Source organism: Balaenoptera physalus, assembly GCF_965194825.1.
Source record: "Balaenoptera physalus genome assembly, chromosome: 13".
In the NCBI taxonomy this organism is placed as follows: domain Eukaryota; kingdom Metazoa; phylum Chordata; class Mammalia; order Artiodactyla; family Balaenopteridae; genus Balaenoptera; species Balaenoptera physalus.
In genome coordinates this window covers 98,505,397-98,528,784 of record NC_138892.1, presented here as the reverse complement: position 1 = coordinate 98,528,784, position 23,388 = coordinate 98,505,397, and the positions used below count along the sequence as shown (strand labels likewise).

Sequence of the window (23,388 nt, the reverse complement as noted above, 5' to 3'; positions counted from 1 at the left end):
TTTTATCTATTTTTCAGTTTTTTCTGTTTTATCAATTCTAGGTTAAAAAAGAGAGAGAGGATAACAAATGAAATGGGTTAAGAGGGAGTCAGTGACAGGGAGAAGTTAAAGAGGCTAAAAAGAAGGAAGAAATAACAGAGGTGACAGAGTACAGCTCTAAGAAAAAACAGAAAAGGACTTAGATAATTTTTAAAATAAAGCTGCTATTTATTAGAGCCAATTATGCGTCAGGCACCTTGCAAGGTGTTTTACACGCATCATCTATTTCAATCCGAACAACATCCCTGAAAGGTAGAAACATTATCTTTAGTCTCCAGATCAGGAAACTGAGGAACAGAAGTTTTAGTAACTCACCTGGAATCGCTTAACTGATAATCAAATACAGTTTGGCTCCAAAGCACATACTCTTAATTACCTCCCCGGATTGCCTACAGAAGCCCTGAGTTTGCGGTGGGTGAGGCGGAGCAGGAGCCCGTGCGAGCAGCCAGCTGGGCCGGGGGCCCTGGGCAGTGAGTGACTCGGGGCACAGACGGGTAAACGCGCTCGCCGCTGCCTGCGTCCACTAGGAGTAAAGGCAACACCCCATGAAAACTGCGTCCTTCCAACAAACCTTACTGAACAAACAAACTTATTGAAATTTAACCTGAATAATAAAAAGTATGAGCCTATAAGTTATTAAGTCCTGGTATGAGGGTATGTCTTCAAATTATATTCTCTGCCATGACTAACCATCGCTTAAAACAGCCTGGACGGGACTAGCAACTGTAGTGAACATGGGCTGAACTCCACAGTGGGCTGGACGTGTTGCCCTGGATCGTCTGGGTGGGAAAAGGATGGTGGCCCTCACAGTAAACAGGGCCAAGCAAGTGAACTACTGGTAAGTGAAAATATCTTCAGATATACAATAAATCACGATACGTATTTGGGTGGGTATTTCAACAACCAGCAACATGGTAAAATTCCTTTTGTAGGAATTAAAAGTGGCCAAGAGCTCCAATGAAAGAAGAAAGTAAGCTGGGGGCAAAGTTATTCATATTCTCTCTTTTCTACCAACCTCCTAAAGCTTAGACATTGTCATGACTTAACAGAATCAGGTTCTATTCTAAATAGATTCTGAAATCGCACTTTTAGCTGAAATTAGAGCCAGTCATCTCTGGATCAATGTGACATGCAATGGGAACATTAACTGTAACTGTCGTCTTTTAAAGAGGCAAATGTTGAACGATATGCTGAATATTTCCTAGAAGTAGAATAGTGGGAAGGATTAATTTGGGGAGTTTTGTTTGTGATTATTTTAATGTGAATTATCAAGCCATTTATCTTCAGGTGTTTCACAGAATGCATGCCAATTAAGGAGGAGACGACTTGGCAATCTGAAATCTTGAAAAAAAGAGATCTGTTTCAGAATTGCCCGAAGTTCCAAAAGCACTGTCTAGAAAATTCCTCTCGCAGATGAAAGGATATAGTGAGGGGCTTAATTTACATAGTTTCACTGTTTAAAAGGAACTAGTTCTTTTTTTTTGAACTTTCGGTAACCAATTCAGAGTATTTAATTATGGACGAGGGCGCTCAAACTTGTGTGACTAGGGGGAAAACTAACGAAAACTCTTCACACGGACATCAGAGTCACACCCTGTTATGCTGCTCAAGAGCAAAGAACGCGTCTCCTCGGTTTAGCCACTTTCCACCAAAACCGCATTTCAAATACACATCATCGATTTCCTACCAGCAGACCTGATCCCGAGGCACCAAAATGTCACAACAGCGCCAGAAGCTGGGAGTCAGGGAGGCTCCAGGGCTGACGGGCCCAGTGAGCAGAACAAAGTACGGTCCGCACCAGACCCTGTCACAGACAATGCCAAGGAATGACCACACAAGTATTAGAGAGTGTGTGTGTGTGTGTGTGTGTGTGTGTGTGTGTGTGTGTGTGTTGTGTGTTGGAATTTCATTAGATCCAATACTACTTGAAATTACTGGCACACAGACTGAGGCTTAGGAATCTTGTGACATAAAGACTTTAAATGTAATGGGATTTGTTTTCACAGGATTTGACCTTTCTCTGGGGAAAACATAGCAGCAAGGCAGAAACAGTTTAAGGAATGCCACCACAGTTTCCAAAAGTCTTTTATAGGATTTGACGAAGTGGGTAAAAAGTTTAATCCCAAAAATTCAACCGATTTTCAAACACTTGCCAATACATAATCACAGATCCCATTAGGCTTAACCCTGGTAGTGTTAAAGTTAGTTAGGATGTCACAAGGCTAGTCCTTTAGGGATGGCATGGCACTCACACATCACCTTGGCCACTAAATGAGATAAGCAGCATCATGTGTTTTCAGACTTCTGAACTGTATGAAATAGGTTCCTTTTCTCTAATGAAAAAAAAAGGGGAGGAAGGGAGGCAGGGATACACCTCTACATGAGACTATAACCCAAAGGGCTTGTAATATTACTTGAGCTACTCACCAATGAAATCTACTGATTTGTCCAACCACGGCAAAATTTTCTCACAAAAGCTATCATTCACAGGCACTCGCAGGAAATGAGATTCAGGGATAAAGTCAGGCTTGGGACAGGTGTTGCTGGCATTTAACACATAACCAATCCCATTCTGTTGCATCAGCTCCTAGGGAGGGAAAGAGCAATTAAAGTAACTAATAACATACTAGCATGATCATTTTTAAAGAGAAAAGTTTACCATAATGATTAAAATGACTAGTTTCCTTGAAACAATCAGACTACATTCAATCAGTGAAATCCAATAAACCTAGCACAATGACATGTAAAGACTTAAGTTTAAAGCAGAATCTAAAACTGAAGTATAGTTAATTTACAATGTTGTGTTAGTTTCAATTGTATGTCAAAGTGATTCAGTTATACATATATATATATTTAGATTCTTTTCCATTATAGGTTATTATAAGATACTGAGTATTGTTCCCTGTGCTATACAGTATGTCCTTGTTGTTTATCTATTTTACATATAGTAGTGTGTATATGTTAATCCCAAATTCCTAATTTATCCCTCCCTACCACCTTTCCCCTTTGGTAACCATAAGTTTGTTTTCTATGCCTGTGAGTCTATTTCCGTTTTGTAAATAAGTTCATTTGTATCCTTTTTTCTTTTTAGATTCCACATATAAGTGATATCATATTTGTCTTTCTCTGACTCGCTTCACTTAATACGATAATCTCTAGGTCCAACCGTGTTGCTGCAAATGGCATTATTTCGTTCCTTTATATGGCTAAATAGTATTCCATTATATTACATATTATATTATACTATACTATATACACCACATCTTCTTTAACCATTCATCTGTCGATGGGCACTTAGGTTGCTTCCATGTCTTGGCTATTGTAAATAGTGCTGCAATGAACAGTGGGTTGTGTGTATTTTTTTCAAATTATGGTTTTCTCCAGATATATGCCCAGGAGTAGGATTGCAGGATCATAAGGTAGCTCTATTTTCAGTTTTTTAAGGAACCACCATACTGTTCTCCGTAGTTGCTGTAACAATTTACCTTCCCGCCAACAGTGTAGTAGGGTTCCTTTTTCTCCATACCCTCTCCAGCATTTATTATTTGTAGACTTTATAATGATGACCATTCTGACGAGTGTGAGGTGATACCTCATTGTAGTTTTGATCTGCATCTCTCTAATGATTAGCAATACTGAACATCTTTCCGTATGCCTGTTGGCCATCTTTGTGTCTTCTTTGGAGAAACGTCTGTTTAGGTCTTCTGCCAACTTTTTGATTGGGTTTTTTTTTTAAATATATATATATTAAACTGTATGAGCTGTTTGTATATTTTGGAAATTAATCCCTTGTCAGTAGCATCGTTTGCAAATATTTTCTCCCATTCTGTAGATTGTCTTTTTGTTTTGTTTATGGTTTCCTTTGATGTGCAAAAGCTTTTAAGTTTAATTAGATCCCATTTATTTATTTTTGTTTTTATTTCCATTACTCTAGGAGACGGCCCGAAAAAGATATTGCTGCGATTTATGTCAGAGTGTTCTGCCTATGTTTTCCTCTAGGAGTTTTATGGTTTCCAGTCCTACATTTAGGTCTTTAATCCATTTTGAGTTTATTTTTGTATATGGTGTTAGAAAATGTTCTAATTTCATATTTTTACATGCAGCTGTCCAGTATTCCCAGCACCATTTACTGAAGAGACTTTTTCTCCATTGTATATTCTTGCCTCCTTTGTCATAGATTGACCGTAAGTGTGTGGGTTTATTTCTGGGCTTTCTATCCCGCTCTGTTGATCCGTATGTCTGTTTTCGTGCCCAGTACTTTACTGTTTTGATCACTGTAGATTTGTAGTATAGTCTGAAGTCAGGGATCCTGATTCCTCCAGCTCCGTTCTTCCTTCTCAAGATTGTCTTGGCTATTCGGGGTCTTTGTGTTTACATACATACAAATTAAAAAATTTTTTTGTTCTAGTTCTGTGAAAAATGCCATTGATAATTTGATAGGAATTGCACTGAATGTGTAGATTGCCTTGGGGAGTATGGTCTTTTAACAATACTGATTCTTCCAATCCAAGAACATGGTATATCTTTCCATCGTGTTGTGTTCAATTTCTTTCATCAGCGTCTTACAGTTTTCAGAGTACAGGTCTTTTGCCTTCTTAGGTAGGTTTATTCCTAGGTATTTTATTCTTTTTGATGTGATGGTAAATGGGACTGTTTCCTTAATTTCTCTTTCTGATATTTTGTTGTTAGTGTATAGAAATGCAACATATTTCTGCATATTAATTTCATATCCAGCAACTTTACTGAATTCATGGATGAGCTCTAGTAGTTTTCTGGTAGCGTCGCTAGGATTTTCTATGTATAGTAGCATGTCATCTGCAAACAGTGACAGTTTTACTTCTTTTCCAATTTGGATTCTTTTTATTTCTTTTTCTTCTCTGATTTCTGTGGCTAGGACTTCCAAAACTATGTTGAATAAAAATGGCAGCAGTGGGCATCCTTGTCTTGTTCCTGATCTTAGAGGAAATCCTTTTAGCTTTTCACCATTGAGTATGATCTTAGCTGTGGGTTTACTGTATATGGCTTAATTATGTTGAGGTATGTTCCCTCTATGCCCACTTCCAGAAGTTTTTTTTTTATTATTATAAATGGATGTTGAATTTTATCAAAAGCTTTTTCTGCATCTACTAAGATAATCATATGATTTTTACTCTTCAATTTGTTAATGTGGTGTATATCACACTGATAGATTTGTGGATATTGAAAAGTCCTTGCATCCCTGGGATAAATCCCACTTGATCATGATGTATGATGCTTTTAATGTATTGCTGGAGTTGGTTTGCTAGTATTTTGTTGAGGATTTTTGCATCTGTGTTCATCAGTGATATTGGCCTGTAATTTTTTCTTTTTTTGTGATATCTTTGTCTGGTTTTGGTATCAGGGTGATGGTAGCCTCACAGAATGAGTTCAGAAGTGTTCCTTCCTCTGCAATTTTTTGGAATAGTTTCAGTAGGATAGGTGTTAACTCTTCTCTAAATGTTTGGTAGAATTCACCTGTGAAGCTATCTGGTCCTGGACTTTTGCTTGTTGGGAGTTTTAAAATTACTGATCCAATTTCAGTACTGGTAATTGGTCTGTTCATATTTTCTCTTTCTTCCTAGTTCAGTCTTGGGAGACTGTACTTGTATCTTTCTAAGAATTTGTCCATTTCTTCTAGGTTGTCTACTTTATTGGCATATAGTTGCTCACAGTAGTCTCCTATGATCCTTTGTATTTCTGTGGTGTAGGCTGTAACTTCCTTGTCACTTCTGATTTTATTGATTTGGGCCCCCTCCCTTTTTTCCTTGATGAGTCTGGCTAAACGTTTATCAATTTTGCTTATCTTTTCAAAGAACCAGCTTTTAGTTTCATTGATCTTTTCTATTGTTTTTTTAGTCTCTATTTCATTTATTTATGCTCTGATTTCTTTCCTTCTGCTAACTTTGGGTTTTGTTTGTTCTTCTTTCTCTAGTTGCTTTAGGCATAAGGTTTAGGTTGTTTATTTGAGATTTTTCTTGTTTCCTGAGGTAAATTTGTATCACCATAAACTTCCCTCTTAGAATTGCTTTTGTTGCATCCTGTAGGTTTTGGATCGTCGTGTTTTCATTTTCATTTGTCTCAAGGTATTTTCTGATTTCCTCTTTGATTTATTCAGTGATCCACTGGTTGTTCAGTAGCATATTGTTTAGCCTCCATGTGTTTGTGTTTTTTGCAGTTTTCTTCCTGTAGCTGATTTCTAGCCTCATAGCGTTGTGGTCGGAAAAGATGCCTGATATGATTTCAGTTTTCTTAAATTTATTGAGGCTTTAAAGCAGAATTTTTTAAGGGCAAAATAGGCTGTTTAGAAGATCACACATCACTAATATAGTCAATTCTCTATTATCTTCATTACTAGAGAGAGAAGTGGAACAAAGAACAGAAAATAAAACCACGACAGTTTACTATGACTTTCCCCTCCTTGGCAACTATGTAAATTTATTATGACCATGTTAGATGTAATCCCCAAAATGCATGAATAAGTGCATTGATTTACAAGATTTGGGAGTATGCTAGAATACTTTTGTTTGTTTGTTTTGTTTATTTTGTGCTATGACTTCAGAGTATATGCACACACAATGAGAACATTTTCTTCCCAAACTGAACATGCTGGTTGTTCTCTAAGATACAGTCCTAGGCCATCTTCTGGCTGTAAATACTCTCTCTGAAGGCTGACTCTGTTTCCGTAGTTTTAATTATCACCTCTACATGCTGATGACTCTTAAATAAATAAATACACACACACACACACACACACACACACACACACACACACACACCCTGTTTAATTTTTTACATGTATTTCCAGCTGCTTCCTGGATATCTCTATTTGGATGTTCCTCAGGACCTTCAAACTCAAAGTGTCAGAAACACAGTACATTCTCTTTCTCCCTTCTCTGCCTCAAATTCTTGCTTCCTCTCTGTAATCCAAAACCGGTTTTTGGTAATAACATCCACCCAGACACTTGAGCTAGAAAATGGGATCATTTCATCCCGTTTTTCTTCCTCACCACCCCCATCCTAATGTTGCCAACCCTCCTGGTATCACCCCTCCCGTCCACCCTTTCTCTCTGTTCCCAGTCGCTGCTCAGTGGTAAGCCCTCACCATGGTAGCAAAAAAGCCAACAGGGAGCTCTTGAAGTTTGCAGTGTCTTCCTCTCCAGACCACAACTAGAGTAATCTTTCTTGTAATTAAAGACGAGCTGCGTGCTTTAGCCACACTGAGTTCCATCGCGTCTCACTACCTGCTCCTGTCCCGTACAACCTCCAAATCCCATCACATGTGCATCCCCCTTCCCCGATGTTGTTCACACCGTTTCTGAGCTCAGCAGGCCCTGTTCCTCCTCCTGATGACTCTTCCACTTTTCTACTTTGTTTAAGTTAACCTTACTATGAACCCCTCCTACTGGTGCATAATTAACCATTCTGTTCTCTGCCCGTCCACAGGACTTTGGACATGCTGTTAGTAAAGCACCGAGCACACCGTGTTATCATTAGCAGATTCACTCTTGTCTCTCCTATTAAGCAGTGAAGTAGTGAGATCTTGGCCTGATGCTTGCTTGTTTTTCTCCCTTCAGCACCAGGTACATGGCTGCACTCAGTACGTGTTTGTTCAGCTAACATCCCGTCCACCATTTTCCATTTTCTATACCACCCACTTCATTTAGTCATCCATTGCTGCCTCTCAGGAAATGTTCTTGGCCTGAAATCATTCTCTTCTAAGCAACTCTGGTCACGTCTTCCTTTTCTTGGAATGCTACCTCCTCTACAAATCTGTTCCAACTCCAACTCCCCGAAGGACAGTTGGTCATTTTCTCCCTATTTTAGCCTCCTGCCAACTCGCTCATCCCTTCATTTACCACATTCAGCACAATAAATATATTGTTTTACAGAAAAGGTAGACTGAGTAAATCCAGATCAGGTGTGCAGCCCTCTCAGCTATCAGATGACAGAGTCAAGAAATAACTTTTGGAGCTAGGCGAGCTTCTTAGAGTGACTGACCCTCGCCTTCCGAAGGTCCCGTAGGCTCCCGTTAGATCTCAGTGGTGTTTACAACTTTTAAACGTCTGTACACGAGCAAAGGTCACACTGTTTTCTACCACTGTCTGATCACCACAGTGTTTCCCACGCAAGAACGGCAGCGTTACTGGAGATAAAAGTCTTCCAGGGCTTTCTCATGAACGCTCCATAAAGAAAGGAACCTTTTTACATTTCCTTCTCCTTTCCATCAACAGTGTGACAAAGATCTATTAAATTAAAAGTAGTCTGATAATAAAGACAAAGGAGTTTCTGAGGAGAGAGGCTGACGCGGGCAGCGTTACCTACTCTACACAAGAGACCACAGGCGATGCTCACAAAGGACAACACTAACGTGAGACAAGTCAGTAGTGACCATCAAATGTGATTTCCCCACACAAAGTCTAGAACAATGTACACTTCTGACAATTAGCCTAATAGTCTACATTCTGTAGAAATGACCACTTAAACCTAAATTCAATAAAAAATTTGTTGGGCACCTTTGCTACAGGTGTTATGTTATATTAACAATATACTACTATGGCACGTGGTACACATTAATAAACAACATCTAACATTTACTGAATGCCTACTATGTACCTGGTACTGTGCTAAGCATTTAAATGGACTGTCTCATTTAATCCTCACAACCACCCTTTGAGATGGATACTATTATTCTTCTCCTTTTTAAAATGAGGAAACTGAGGCTTAGGGAGTTTATGTAATGTTTCCAAAGTTATACAGCTAACAAGTGGTCCAGAATAGAAATCCAAATCCAAGCATATTCATCTCCAGAATCTGTCCTCTTAACTGCCATACTCTACTGAAGTTCTTTTTAAAGCAAATTAGATGGAGCAATAAAGTAACTGGCCTACATACAGACTTGCTTTTTAACCAAATGAAGTAACAGAATATAAAGTTTTAATTGCATCCTTTTTCACCCTTTTTCACTGTAACCAGTTAGGAAATAAAGGAGCAACCCTCTGGGCATGGACTTCTCTGAGGAGACTCTCGGAGCAACTCAGGACACTTGATGGCTATTGGAGGAGACTAATCAGTCCTGTTTTACCTCTTTTTTCCCTGATTGTCACCTCAGTTGCAGCCACGGGCATCACAGTGTGGCCCTGCTGCCGTGTTCACACTGGCACCTGCTGCTCCCGGCTGAGGCCTGGCTGCCCACGTGCACGTCCCCCAGCCTCACGCTGCTGCTGCCACGTGCCCAATGGTCATGGCCCGACAGAAAGGAAACACGAAAAAGGGGCAGTTCTGACCTCACGTAAGAAACATCAGTCATCCAAGCCTACAACGCTATTTATGTCTCAACAATATTCTCCATATATAAAACAGGGTGCCACGAAAAGATGCATTTAAGTAGTAGCTTTATTTTAGATAACTGATGTAAGGGAGGAGGGGACATGAATGTGTTGAAATGGAGTGATGATAAAATAATTTAACCACAAAATGAAATGAGAAAAAAATGGTAGTTATACATCAGTGGAAAAAATGAGTTAAAAGAGGAAACCGTTAAAAATGTTACATATATACGTAAAACATTTTAACTCAAAACAAATAAATGTACATTAATTCACTGATTTCTGATGCAGGACCTTGGTTTTTTTTTAAAATAGGTTAGCTGATTGGAGTTCTTAAGAAAATCACAACCAAATGCATCTACCACTCACACTTTCCATTCTTTAAAGAGCAAGAACTAGTAAAGCAATAAATCAGTGCAGAATCTTCTAGATTATGACTGTCCTCTAAATATTCTACAGCTGCCTTCCCCTGCCTAGTAAGACAGAAAAAAACGTAGAGCAATCTGTCTTTCCTGAATCTTTTTTTTTTTTTAATATTTATTTATTTATTTGGTTGCACTGGGTCTTAGTTGCGGCAGGTGGGCTCCTTAGTTGCAGCTTGTGGGCTCCTTAGTTGTGGCTCGCCGGCTCCACAGTTGAGGCACATGGGCTCCTTAGTTGTGGCGGCATGCATGCGGGACCTAGTTCCCTGACCAGGGATCAAACCCCGGCCCCCTGCACTGGGAGTGCGGAGTCCCAACCACTGCGCCACCAGGGAAGTCCCTTTCCTGAATCTTCTGAAAACATTTAGCTTAGGTCATAGAAAAACCACTCTCTTTCCTCATTCATATTTCGTCCGTGTATGCAATATTTTAACTAACGTACATCATTATAATAACAAGTACATTGGCCTAAACAGGTCCGAGAGCAAACACAATTGCGTCCTGGTGAGCAGACTGTTCAAATGGGGTTAGTGGCCCTGCGACGGCCCAGAGCCCACTGCTGCCGGGAGATAGGCGTCCACCTGCCGAGGGCGGCAGAGCAGAAGGGTGGGTGGGTGGAGGGGCTGCAGTCAGCTGAGGCGTCACGTGACTGTCACGTGACTGTTCTGTTCCCTTCTCTCCTGATAATGTTTATGGCCGGGCATATAAGTGGCAGCGAGGGCATCTTACATCAATGTTCCTGACAGCAAGAACTGGGATGGAACTACAAGTGTGAAGAATGGGTTTGTTTTATAGAATCATGACTGCTTTTACTCAGAGATAGAGGTCTGTGACTTCCTACCACATTTTAAGGAATTTACGTAATTCATTCAGCGTTGTTTCAGTGTGTTGTGTAAAGTGTACACAACTCAATATTACTCTGTCCCGTCATTAAACATCGTAATCCTTAGGCTTCCAGAGAGCATTCATGCTGTTTAATATTTAGCTCAACTTTGTGCTCGGTCGGCTAACACATGCTTCCTACTGATAACATAATCTTTCTTCTCTGGCCTTCAAATATCCTTCCGACACCGTGGCCTCTGGGTTCTCTGAGCGCCTCACCTTGAGCACTCCCTCCCGAGGCCCGGTCTGGTCTCCACCGTTACCAGTAACCATAACCTCACACAACGCGCTGCAGGACGCCACGTCCTTCCTTCCAGCTTACTGTCTTCCACCACCACTCCTGGCGCCCCTCAATCCCCCCAGGACCTCATTCAGCCTTCTCTCCGTCCTTCATCCTCATGACGTCTGTCCTTCCTTCCTGGCCCAACTTAAATTCTGTGGCCAGTCATTACAGAGTCGACCCTTGAACAACTCAGGTTTAAACTGTGCGGGTCCACTTATACATGGATGCTTTTCAACAGTAAACACTACAGTATTACAGGATCCACAGCTGGTTGAATCTGAGGTTGCAGAGGCCCTGCGGATGGGGAGGGCCGACCATAAACGATACAAGGATTAAACCCCGCACTGTCCGAGGGTCACCTGGAATCCCTCCCTCGCTTTCACCTTCAATTGCTGTGTCCCTCCGTCACCTCTTCACACTCACTTGGCAAGATCACAGCCCTGGATGAACCTGGCTTGCCGCCGAGTCTGCACCTGCACGCAGGCGGCTGAACGCGGCCCGAGAAGAACATTAAGCAGCGCTGCTGCCGGGCCCCCTTCCGGTCACGCTCCTCAGCGGGCACTCTGTGCCCCTGGTCTTCACCTGGCCTCTAGCCTGGGTGCCATTCCAGCCCTTCCCCGTTCTTTTCAAACTCTCCACATGTCCTCCCTCACCCTCTCTCTCTGCTCATGGATGATCTACACTGAGAAAACAGAAACAATCAGAAGGAAGTTTTGATAAACTTCTACCACCACTTTCCCTTCTGCCAGCACACGTGCCTCTAAACCCTCCTTCCTCCTGTTACTGTGGGTGAACTCAGTGTGCAGGACAAGCACACGGGCACCAGTCCCAGAAAACTGGGAGCCCGGCTCAGCACGTGACTGCTCACTACCCGAATGACCTTGGAGGGGCTACCTGACCTCCCTCAGCTTTAGTTTCCTTACCTGTAAAACAGGGCTAATGATCTCTATTTTGTAAAGCTGTTATGAGGATAAAGTGGTGCATGATATACGAGTTTCAATAAATGTTAGTTCCCTTACTTTAGCTTATTTTTAAAATAATAGTTTGTGGGAATGTAAACTGGTGCAGCCACTATGGAAAACAGAGTGGCGGTTCCTCAAAAAATTAAAAATAGAGCTACCATCTGATCCATCAATTCCACTTCCGGGTGTTTATCCGAAGGAAACAAAAACACTGTCTCCAAAAGACACACGCACCCCCTTGTTCACTGCAGCACTATTTACAAAAGTCGAGACATGGAAACAACCTAAGTGCCCACTGATAGATGAATGGATAAAGACGACAGGGTATTATGTATACAATGGAATATTATTCGGCCTTAGAAAAGAAGGAAATCTTGCCACTTGTGGCAGCATGGATGAACCTTGAAGGCATTATGCTGAGTGAACTAAGTCAGACAGAGAAGGACAAATACTGTATGATCTCACTTACATGTGGAATCTAAAAAACAAACAGAAACTGAATTCATAGATACAGAGAACAGATTGGTGGCTGCCAGAGGTGGTGGAGGGGAGGGGTAAAGGTGGTCAAAAGGTACAAACTTCCAGTCACAGAACAAGCAAGTCATGGAGATGTAATGCACAGCATGCCGACTATAGATAATAATAGTGTATTGTATATTTGAAAGTGGCTAAGAGAGAAATCTTAAAAGTTCTCATCATGAGAAAGAAAAGGGGTAGCTATGTATGCTGGTGGATGTTAACTAGATTTATTGCGATCATTTAGCAATATATACAAATATTGAATCTTGGATATAATGTTACTTGAAACTAATATACGTGAAACTAATATAATGTTATATGTCAACTGTATCCTCTAAATCATATGGTATACAAATTACATCTCAGTGAAGCTGCTGCCCCCCCCCAGCCTGTAACGTATTATCTTTCACCAATTCAGACTGTCCTCTCTCCTAACTGGCCTCAAGTAGGGAAATTACAGTGAATGTAGCAGGCTGGGTATAAAAAAGGGTTCAGCTGTAAAGTAGAAAAGATTACCCCCTAAGAAATTAAAAAACAGATTCTAGTTTCAAAACACAATTAAGAAAGTGTTCAAAAATAATTTTTGTGAGTCAAAAAATAAATCTTAATTTTACTGCTATGATTTGCATTCACTTTTTTTTTCCCTTTAAGTTTCCTTCTCCTAAACCATGAAATAAACTTTGCCCTGCAGTTGGACCAATTTCTAAATATGGGCTCTATGCTATGTTGATACAGACTGTGGAGTAATATATGGAATACAGCTTAATATACAGCCTTAATACAACTGCTCTGTTTGGTCAAGTTGCCCATGTTCATTTAGGCTGAGGACAGAGGTCCCATTAAATCACACAGGCACTGCAAATCTAGCTAAAGGAGTTGTAATTTTTCTTTCTGAAGTCAATTTAATGAGTGAGTTTGCATTTGCCACTCCCTTTGCCTTCAGAATTGACCTACTTCCTCCAGCCAGCCTTCCTCCGCCAGCCACACCCAGTGTACCCACCACTCACCCTAGACCCTTGTATACGCTACCCGGTGGTGACAATAACAGTGTCCCTATAAACCAGGAACTGCTCTTGGTGCCTGGCATAAGGCCATGTCACTGGAGCCTCACGAGAACAGTAGGAGGCAGGAATCATTTCAGTTTGCAGGTGAAGAAGCAGATTCGGTCACGTGGCTCAACTGCTCTGGCTGGCGAGGCGAAGACCTGGGAAGCGAATCCTCCCCGTCCAGAGCCGGCTCTCGCTCCTGCCCTGAGTCACCTTGTTTGCGAATTACCGTCTCAGGAACAGGTCTTGTCTAACCAACCTGCACTCTGTATGGCGTTCTACACACAGTGGACCCTGAATAAATACTTTTACTGATCATTTTGACGACATGAGCCTTTGTCTTCCTAGATCACAGAGAAGCCTGAAAGCAGTATTTGGCTATACGGTGTCCGGGCTACAGCCTAACGCTCACACGAAAACACCAGAGAAAGTGGCAGTAGTCCTGGTGACGGGCAGAACAGCAAGGCAGCCCAGGAAAGCCAACTGTGCATGTTAAAAGACTGAAATAAGAAGCTACCCCCAAAAAGCTGACTGCACCCTGTTTAAAATGGGGAAAGAGGGGGCACAGCAGCTTTAGTGAAGAAGCCGAAGAGGTCCTGGCTCAGGAACTACTCGAAGTAGGGAATTCCATCATACAACCCGTGTGTAAGTGGGAAACAAAAGTCCATTCGAAATTTTAACTGGTAAAGGAGAAAAAAACATCAGGAACTTTTGTCTTTCCCATTATAACTAGAGATTCTGGTTACTCAGAACTGAACTAGAGATTCAGTTCACTCAGTCAGATGTGAACTGGGCACCAGCAAACTGCTTTAGTGGAACAGTGTACACTGTTAGTGTAACAGCCATACAACTCCAGTACAAAGACCAGAGGAGGACAGATTGTGGGAAACAAAGTACAGATGTGAGGGGAAAGGAAGAGCGTTCTTTTTGCTACCAGTGCCTTCTTACAGTCTTTTCCAGAAGAGCTATGTCTTTGAGACCTAAGTAAAAACAATCACATGCTGAGAGTATTGACCTGCACCATCTGATTTGTGGAAGCACAGGCACATGTGGCACGTCCACAGTGAGAGGTGCAGACACCATAAGATACACACCAGATTTCAAAGACCTAGTACCAAGAACTGTAAAGTGCCAATAATTTTTTATATTGATTGCATGTTGAAATGATAATATTCTAGACATATGGTGATGAATGTTATTAAAATTAATTTCACTTGGGTTTTTTTTTTTAACTTTTAAAATAAGGCTATCAGAACATTCTAGATTATATACGTGGCTTGCATTATACTTCTGTGGGATGGTGCTGGTACAGAATATGCTGTAGAAAAAGCAGGAGGAAACAAATCTCAGCTGTGATTCAATAGACTGTTAAGATTTGTCAGTCCTTCATAACAGTCTGTTATAGAGATTTCAATTTCCAGAGGATGAGGATTTCTGGTGTTCTACAAACACAGGACTTAGAGCCAGAGTAGTTTGGGTTTGAGGATGTCTCTATCACTCACTAGCTTTGAGGTCAATGACTTTCTAGCCACAAAATCTTGGGTAAGTAAGTGACATAACTCAGAGCCAGCCTACCTCCAAATCCTATTATGAGGGTTAGATGCAGTAACATAAAGAGCCTAGCATTTTAAATGATAAGCACTATTATCCCCCTCAGAAAATTTCCGTGACATGCTTTTAACATGTTTCAGTGGCACTTTATTAAAAATAAATAAATAAATAAATAGGAAGATGACTAATAAAATTAGTGGTCTTGTGGTGGCTGTTCTTAGAAACTTCTAAGTTTGACTAAAAAGGAACGTACTATTAGGGGAGATGATAAAATCTTCATCTCTGGAGATCTTCCAGAAGAAGAGAGCCCATTATTTCTCCTGCAAAGTTTAAACCAGAGAGTGGAGCAGGAAGAGGAGTTTATGCTCTTTTCGAAGGAGAGGCACATCCAGTTCTAAACCCCATCAGCGGGGTGACGTTGCGGAATTTACTTAACATTTCTGGAATTACGATTTCCTCATTATTGAATGAAGGAGGCGGGCTAAGTGATCTGTAAGAACCCCCCCAGCACTAGGGCTCTTCTCAACAGTGAATCCAGAGGTGACATACACAGAAATCTCTGCTCACCACTTTGAAAGCACTCTTCTCACCACTCCCTAGTCTGCATGTCGGTAGCTTCTACAGCAGCTTTCTCACAGTCTTCCCGAATGACTCCTTGCTCAAGCTGTTTCCCCGTGAGCTTGCATAAACCCATTCTCCCCCTACAACCACTTCCTTTCAAGGCATCTATGTGCCTATCCTGTTTAGCATACAGACATGTAGAAGCCAATTAAAAACAGAAAGCAACCAGCCCCCGGCGCACCTCAACTTCAGGTTCTGGTTTAACTGCTCTCACCCTGCAGGCCTCACTCTGCTGTTAACTGACACATCTGTTAAACCTGGAAAAGGTATGCAGCAAAATCAAGGTACCACTGCACTGAATGTCAGAAGTAACAACAAGGACCTGTAACGCAACTACTTGTAAAATCACCTGCCATACCATACGACCCAGCAATCCCACTACTGGGCATATACCCTGAGAAAATCGTAATTCAAAAAGAGTCATGTATCAAAATGTTCATTGCAACTCTATTTACAGTAGCCAGGACATGGAAGCAACCTAAGTGTCCATCAACAGATGAGTGGATAAAGAAGATGTGGCACATATATACAACGGAATATTACTCAGCCATAAAAAGAAACGAAATGGAGTTATTTGTAGTGAGGTGGATGGAGTTAGAGTCTGTCACACAGAGTGAAGTAAGTCAGAAAGAGAAAAACAAATACTGTATGCTAACACATATATATGGAATCTAAGGAAAAAAAAAAAAGGTCAAGAAGAACCTAGTGGCAAGACGGGAATAAAGACACAGACCTACTAGAGAATGGACTTGAGGATATGGGGAGGGGGAAGGGTAAGCTGGGACAAAGTGAGAGAGTGGCATGGACATATGTACACTACCAAACGTAAAATAGATAGTTAGTGGGAAGCAACCGCATAGCACAGGGAGATCAGCTCTGTGCTTTGTGACCGCCTAGAGGGGTGGGATAGGGAGGGTGGGAGGGAGGGAGATGCAAGAGGGAAGAGAAATGGGAACATATGTATATGTATAACTGATTCACTTTGTTATAAAGCAGAAACTAACACACCATTGTAAAGCAATTATACTCCAATAAAGATGTTAAAAAAAAAAAAAATCACCTGCCAGCTGACTGGTTAAGTTTTACTGGGGGTAATTCTGAACAGGATCCTTAACTAGGAATCTTATTTCATTTTGTTTTATTTGCTGATCTAAGGATTAAATAAAGCATCTCCAGGTTTGCCCCAGGGATGCATGTGACTTTAGGAAATTAATTTTGTTTTCTGTGACATAGTTTGCTTATCTCTCAAAGAGAACTAATAAAAATCACGTGCTCAAAGACATCGTGACCCCACCAGAAAGGCTCAGTGCAAGCGTAAGCTATCAAATTTCAAATACCTCACAGAAAGAGCAGACATGTTAGCAAAAATGTTCAGGCAAAATTTTGAAGAGGTAGGAGTTTTGAGAACAAAAAAGAAAAAAAGAGCAAAAAGAATGCCTCCTTGCTGCCCAAAGAGAGGGTGTTTTTTCTTTCCACGTGCTAAAATAAAGCAAGCCCACCTGGAAGCTTATTTTACGATCAGCCCAGTTCTTTCAGCTACTCAAGCAGAAATGCCCAAAAGCAGCACTTGTAAATCACCAGCAGTTGAATTAAGATCTTTGATTGCTTTTTCAATTAGAGGTGATGTAAATAAGAGGTTTTAGAGACAAATCACTTTCCAGGCAGTTAGAGCACTGCTTTCTAGCACCACTGGTTAAGAGCATATAAGCTGTGGAGACAGACGGATATTAGTTCTACTGCTGTTATGTGTGTACCGTTATATATAATGGCCTCAATCAATCCATACGGCTCCTCTGTTGGGTACACCTTGTTCAGAATGGCTCACATCCTTTTCATCCAGGGTTTATGGTCCTCCCTCTTCTTTCTCAACCAAACTGCTCCGAGGGGCCTCAGGCGGGGCGCCTGCAGCGCATCTTCTTAGCGCTGGTCCTCACCATCCTTTTATACCCCCCTCCCTGCCCCTCTAGCCAGGAGTCATCATGAGATCTTCCTCAATCCAAGCCAACCTGAGTCCCTTTCTAGTTGCTGCAGTAAATACATACATTTCTATATGTGAAATAATCTAGGCGGCATTAGCCTTCCTGGGTGTGCCCAACCGCAGGTCTCTTGGACCTGTAAGAACAGCACACTTGACAACAGCTTAGCCTTCCTACGGCGATCAGAACGTCACAGCAGACGGCACTGGGGAGGATGGTACGGCTGCTGGGCTGCTCACGGGGGAGCTGCACTGAGAACACGGGGTGCGTGTGTCTGAAAGGACAGCCCACCGGCAACCCAGTGCTCCTCCAGCTGCTGTCAAGAAACCCTGCAATGAAGGATATTTTCAAAGCACCCACCTTGTTGAGGACATCTCGCTGGCAGCCAAGATAGAGATTGGGCAGAATTCGGGTTGGCCCAATGTTGGCAACAGGTAAGCAAGGCTGAGAAATGCAGGTGGGGACTAGGGTGGACTTTCCTTCACAGAGGCCAGGGAAACAGCGGGAGAACTCGGCAAACCCACCTAAGGACAGACAGGGTACAGTTACGCCGTGCACAAAGATGCAAACCAGCCTTTTGCTAACTACTCAATGCAGCTGTCTGGAAAGAGCAATCAGACCCCACAGACGCAAGTGGACCCCGTCCACAGCTGCTCGGCCTGGGGTCCAATCCAGCACCAGCCCTGGCTCTGCAAGCCCACGAAAGGGACCCCAGGCCCTGAAGGCACTTACAGTGACGCCCCCCTTGCTCTCACTCCCTTCACCTTCGCGCATCCTACGTCTTCTCCCTGCTCCCTGTCCTATGTCGTGCGACTTAAAGAGGACTGAAAGTAGCAGATAACCAAGCCAAGACATGCAAGATGGGGATACAAAAACACATGAACTGAGGCCGGATGTGACTTCTTCAAAATAAAATTGACAGAGTTAAAAGTTCCTTCTAGAATGAACTTTAAATCTTCCTAGTGTGTAAGTTTTATATTTCAAAGATACCACATACTCCCCTCACTCTTACAAATATTCTCTATATCGAGGGTCGCATAATTACCCCCGTTTCCGGGGTCTCCTGTTCATTGGCTGAGCACTGTGAACAAGGGCCGACAGACCCTAACTGCTCAGGTTACATGGACGCCTTGTGGCAAGATTTCTGGACTCAGAGGAATTCAGTGTTTTCTAGTCCCGTCCTTATAATGACCTACTCTATGATCTTCATCAGGTCACAATCTCACTACCTGTTAATGAAGAGAAATCTATTGGCTAAGGAGACACACTCACCTCCTTTCAGAAAAGAAAAGATGAACAAGGTCTTCACTGGGTTTTCCAATCTAAATACTCCTTGCTATCCAAATCCAAACCCAAGAACTGAATACATTCTGATACATTTTCAGATAAATCCCTCACTCTCCAGACCCTCACTAGTCACTACATCTAAACTCGGAACCAAAGACATTTGGATTATAGGGAATATGTGTACATTTTTAATACTACTAAATTAAAAAACAATTAACTTGTTAAGAAGACAGAGCAGCCTCATTTTTACCTCTTTAATCAAGCCTTAAAAAGGACCCTAGTTGGGACTGACATATACCCACTACTACGTATAAAATAGATAACTAATGAGGACCTACTGTATAGCACAGGGAACCCTACTCAGTGCTCTGTGGTGACCTAAATGGGAAGGAAATCTAAAAAAGAGTGGGCATACGCATACATATGACTGATTCACTTTGCTGTACGGCAGGAAACTAACACAACATTGTAAAGCAACTATACTCCAATAAAAAATAAAATAAAATCTTAAAAAGGACCCTAAAATTTCATTAAATATTTATCTCCATCTCCTTGAGCTACATTCCATTAGCCTTTCCTGCGCTTCCAGAAACATATAAAATATGCCCTCAAAAACTGCAGAAGTGCAGGGAGTTGACGGGGGAGGTGTCACCCTTTTTTATCCCCTGTACTATGTTCAGCGCAAGCATGATCTCTGCGTCCACCGTCCGTGCTCAGCATGGGGCGCGCGGTGCAGCGAGCTGGGACCGCAGCAAGTCGGTGACAATAACCACGCCACCTGCAAAACGTAGGTGTGCACCCCTAGCCTCCAACCCAAGTGTCCGCACTGTTTTTCCTCTTAAGCAGTTTGCTTATTAAAGTTCTTAAGGTAACCTGATAGAAAGAGCAGGGGGTTCCATTACAGAAACCCCACCTTCCTTTGTGGGACTGACGAGGCCCTGGGGACCTGTATCTGTTCAGCGTTAAGGTTCCATTTCTTGCCCTTTCCAAACGCGCTCTCCAGCCACACAAAACTCACCGTCACCTCACACTTTCGTGCTGTTCTCTCACCACCACCAGCCCGCCCTGTGCACACACAGACGGCCTACAAACCACACACACGTGAGCCCCGCGACCGTACAGCAGAGGGAGGACGAGCACAGGCCCCTGTACCTGAGTCTGTGTCCTGGCTTCCCCACGTTCTAGCTGTCAGGTCTGGACAAGTGACTTATACCCTCTGGCTATCAGCTTCCTGTCTGCAAAATGGGAATAATGATCACACACACACCCCCCCTCACAGAGCTGTCAGAGGACTGAATTAGCTAAAATGCGTGAGTGCTTTGTGCCTGCACAGAGTGAGCCCTCCATGGTACAGTGATCCGACATCGAGCTCCCAGCTTCGTCTGTGGGCCCTCCTTCTCCACCCCTGATCTGCAGCTACACCTCGGTAGGATACACCTGAGACAAAGCGAAAACAGTAACGCTTCTAAGGCTGCATTTCCCAGAGTCTGCTCCAGGGCGCTGGCATCCTGCAGGAAGCTGACAGACGGGATATTGGTCCAAAAAGTAAGAGAAACGCTGCGTATCACGTCTCCCTGGGAGACTCACGGCACACACATTAGAAGCATATTAAAAGCTCTGAAAAAAATCTCTAAGGAAACTAGTTTACTTTCATTTAATTTGAGGGTCCCAAACTTATTTGACCATGGAATTTCCCCTCCCATTTTCCCCCCTAAAATCTCTTAAAATCTTAGCTGGCGGAACTCACACTCAAGGAAATGCTGTGCTAGGGCTGTTGCATCTACTGAAATGAAGTAAATTAGAATCCCTACACCTAAAGTATAAGCCACGGCAATCTCAAAAAAGGGGTCAGTTAATACTGGCATACGTATATGCCTGTCACTGTTTAGGATTTATCATTTTATTTCATTAATGTTTTGTCCTTTTCAGTCTCTTAACTGCATAATGCAGTTATTTAAGGTGAGTTTTTCCCTCAAAGCAGTTCTTGTAATAATAAATGTTAAAGAGTCTATACATTATTTGCCTATCTTACACCTACCCAACACGATAACTGACGGCCACTATTTTGATTATAATTTAAATTTTAACTTCCATTAACTTTTGTTGTTCTGGTGTTTCTCTAAAGAACTGTTTTCATATTTTTTCCTATTCTGGCTCCAAAACAGTTGATGGGATGATCTCTCATTTAAATCCAACAAAACGAGAGTCCAGTAAATGTTCTCAGAGAACAGAGAAACCAGACAATCCAAGGAAACTCCACTTGAATTCCATTTGAAACTTATAAGTCATCATATTTATAAATAATATAAGGACTCCCAGAGTTACTGAACATTTACTATGTGACAAGCATTGCTCTAAGCACTTTACAAGGATTTCTTCAATCGTTACAACTGCCCCATAAGGTAAGGTGCTTTGATTACTCCCATTTTACAGATAAGGAAAGAGAGGTTCAGAAAGACACAGGGTGATAACCAACAAAGCTGGATGTGAGCCCGGCTCGAGATTGTACTCTCACTCGCTCTGCTAAACCGTGTCTCTAAATACCACGGAATTAACTGCAACGCTCTCTAGGATGTGGGGACAGCCTGCTGACATCTCTGGGGTCCTGCCCTCATTTTAGCCTCATTTCACCAGGCTGAAGATGGCCATGGGCCTCTCCCAAACTGACGGAAGAGCCTTGCTTCCCCCAAGCCACATGGTTCAAAAACTTCGATGAGGGAGAGAAAAGGGAAGGAGATCTGACCTGACCAGAGAAACAAGAACTCTGTAAGTGTGCGTCACATGAGACCAGTAACAAAGCTGAGGAAGAACTAGCGGGGGATACAAAAGACACAGTCATGGCTGGCTTACGATCACAGTTTGTGAATCGGTGGTAAGACTGTTGCTGCGTCTCGGTGACTTGCAGCCCATCTTCCACTGAACTACGTTCAGAGGGGACAGATTCTCCAACAATCGTAAACTGAAGGCCAGCCAGCCTGGGCTGTTTGAAGTGCAGCTCTATCATTCATTTTATCCTAAATCACTTCTAACTTTGGTGGTCCTAACAAGTAAAATGTGAGTGTGGCTCTAGAAAATTCTAAGGAAACAGAAAAAAAAAAAAAAAATGAGAGAAAGCAGCCACTATTCAGCCTCAAAACAAAACCCCAAAGCCAAACAAAACAGCAATAACACATTATAAAACAAACAGAAACCTTTTTTTTTTCTTACAAATTTTTTCAACTAATCTCTAGCAGCACAAATCCAAACAGCCTTAAAATATTTAACAGATTTTGCGAAATCAGAGCATTCATTTAGTGCTCAGTCTGGCTTGAAATGTCCCAAACCAGGACTCCTGGTAACTTCCACAAAACACTACCTCAGCCAAAGAGTACATTTTCCCTGATCTTTATCTCTGACAATGTTCCACTCTGCTGACATCCTCCTTTATTGACAGTTTTTTCCACTCGCTGACCTTTCATTCATCGTTGGACTCCAGTGACCCCAGTTTCATTTCATTAATTAACAACAGATGAGACACTGCCTGACTTACCCGAACCCTCGAGAAACTATCTGTAGCCTCAACAGCAACTCAGTTTTGAAATATGTCTGAAATGTCCCTCTTCCTCTTACAAGAAGAAAAGTACAATTCATCTACGTAAACTTTCTGTTACAAACGGCTGACAGACACAGAATCAAGAGTCATCTCTGCCCTTGTCCCAACTCTGCTGTCCCCAGACCCTAAGTTAGAGTCTATTATGACAAGAAGACGCAACATCAGTTCATGATCTCCACTTGTTTACTGTGAAAGCAGCACTGAGAAACTGACACGCTTCTTGAAAAAGTTTAAAAATATTTTTTAAAGTTGTTCAAGTATCTGACTCACCGTCCAATCTTGCCAAGTTTCTCCTGTCCCTAGATTTTATGCTGCTTATCATCTAGGAATGGAGAAAATAGAAAGTCGAACAACGCACGTGTGCTTCCCTGAATCTCAGAACGCTGTACCGGCTTTGGCCCCTTGTGCTAGGAGTGTTTGTTTTAAGAGGAAGGAAGACACATTTGCAGACACCCTGGCCTGTAGAGAAACGGGGGTGGGGAGACCAGCGGATAGACATACGGACACCACCGGCCTCTACAGACTTGGATGGACAGGCAGACAAACTGCAATGTTAAAAATCCATATTTCTGTTAGTCTTCCACAAATTTACCTGTAGAATGTATGTTTATAAATAAAAACATACATATTACTTTGGACGGAGAAAACACTTGGTACAGCTTAAAGGCATTCATAATTTGTATATCACTTTCTTCTCATTCAGCCAAGAAACACTTCTTCCCTTAAGAGTACCTCCTTCACAATTCAAACCATAAATATAATTTTCTATAAAAGCCAGTGTCAACCACCATTCCATTTTCAGAGGAAATAAAAAGTCTGCCATGTAAAATAAAATACATAAAACGATGCCACTAAACAGTTCTA

General features: G+C 42.0%; 1 protein-coding gene across 11 annotated transcripts in view; it reads right to left on the bottom strand.

The window, feature by feature from the left end:
* Positions 1-23,388, bottom strand: part of DUSP16 (dual specificity phosphatase 16) — a 133,631-nt gene that overhangs the window by 59,249 nt on the left and 50,994 nt on the right. For all 11 annotated transcript variants that reach the window (XR_014252418.1, XM_082420213.1, XM_082420211.1 and 8 more), the window contains 2 exons: positions 18,006-18,169; positions 2,467-2,626 (listed from right to left, as the gene is read on the bottom strand). Coding sequence is in view for 10 of the 11 variants with exons in the window: in XM_082420213.1 (XP_082276339.1) it covers positions 2,467-2,626; positions 18,006-18,169 (324 nt within the window). In the remaining variant the exon portion in view is untranslated. The remainder of the gene's footprint in view (positions 1-2,466; positions 2,627-18,005; positions 18,170-23,388) is intronic.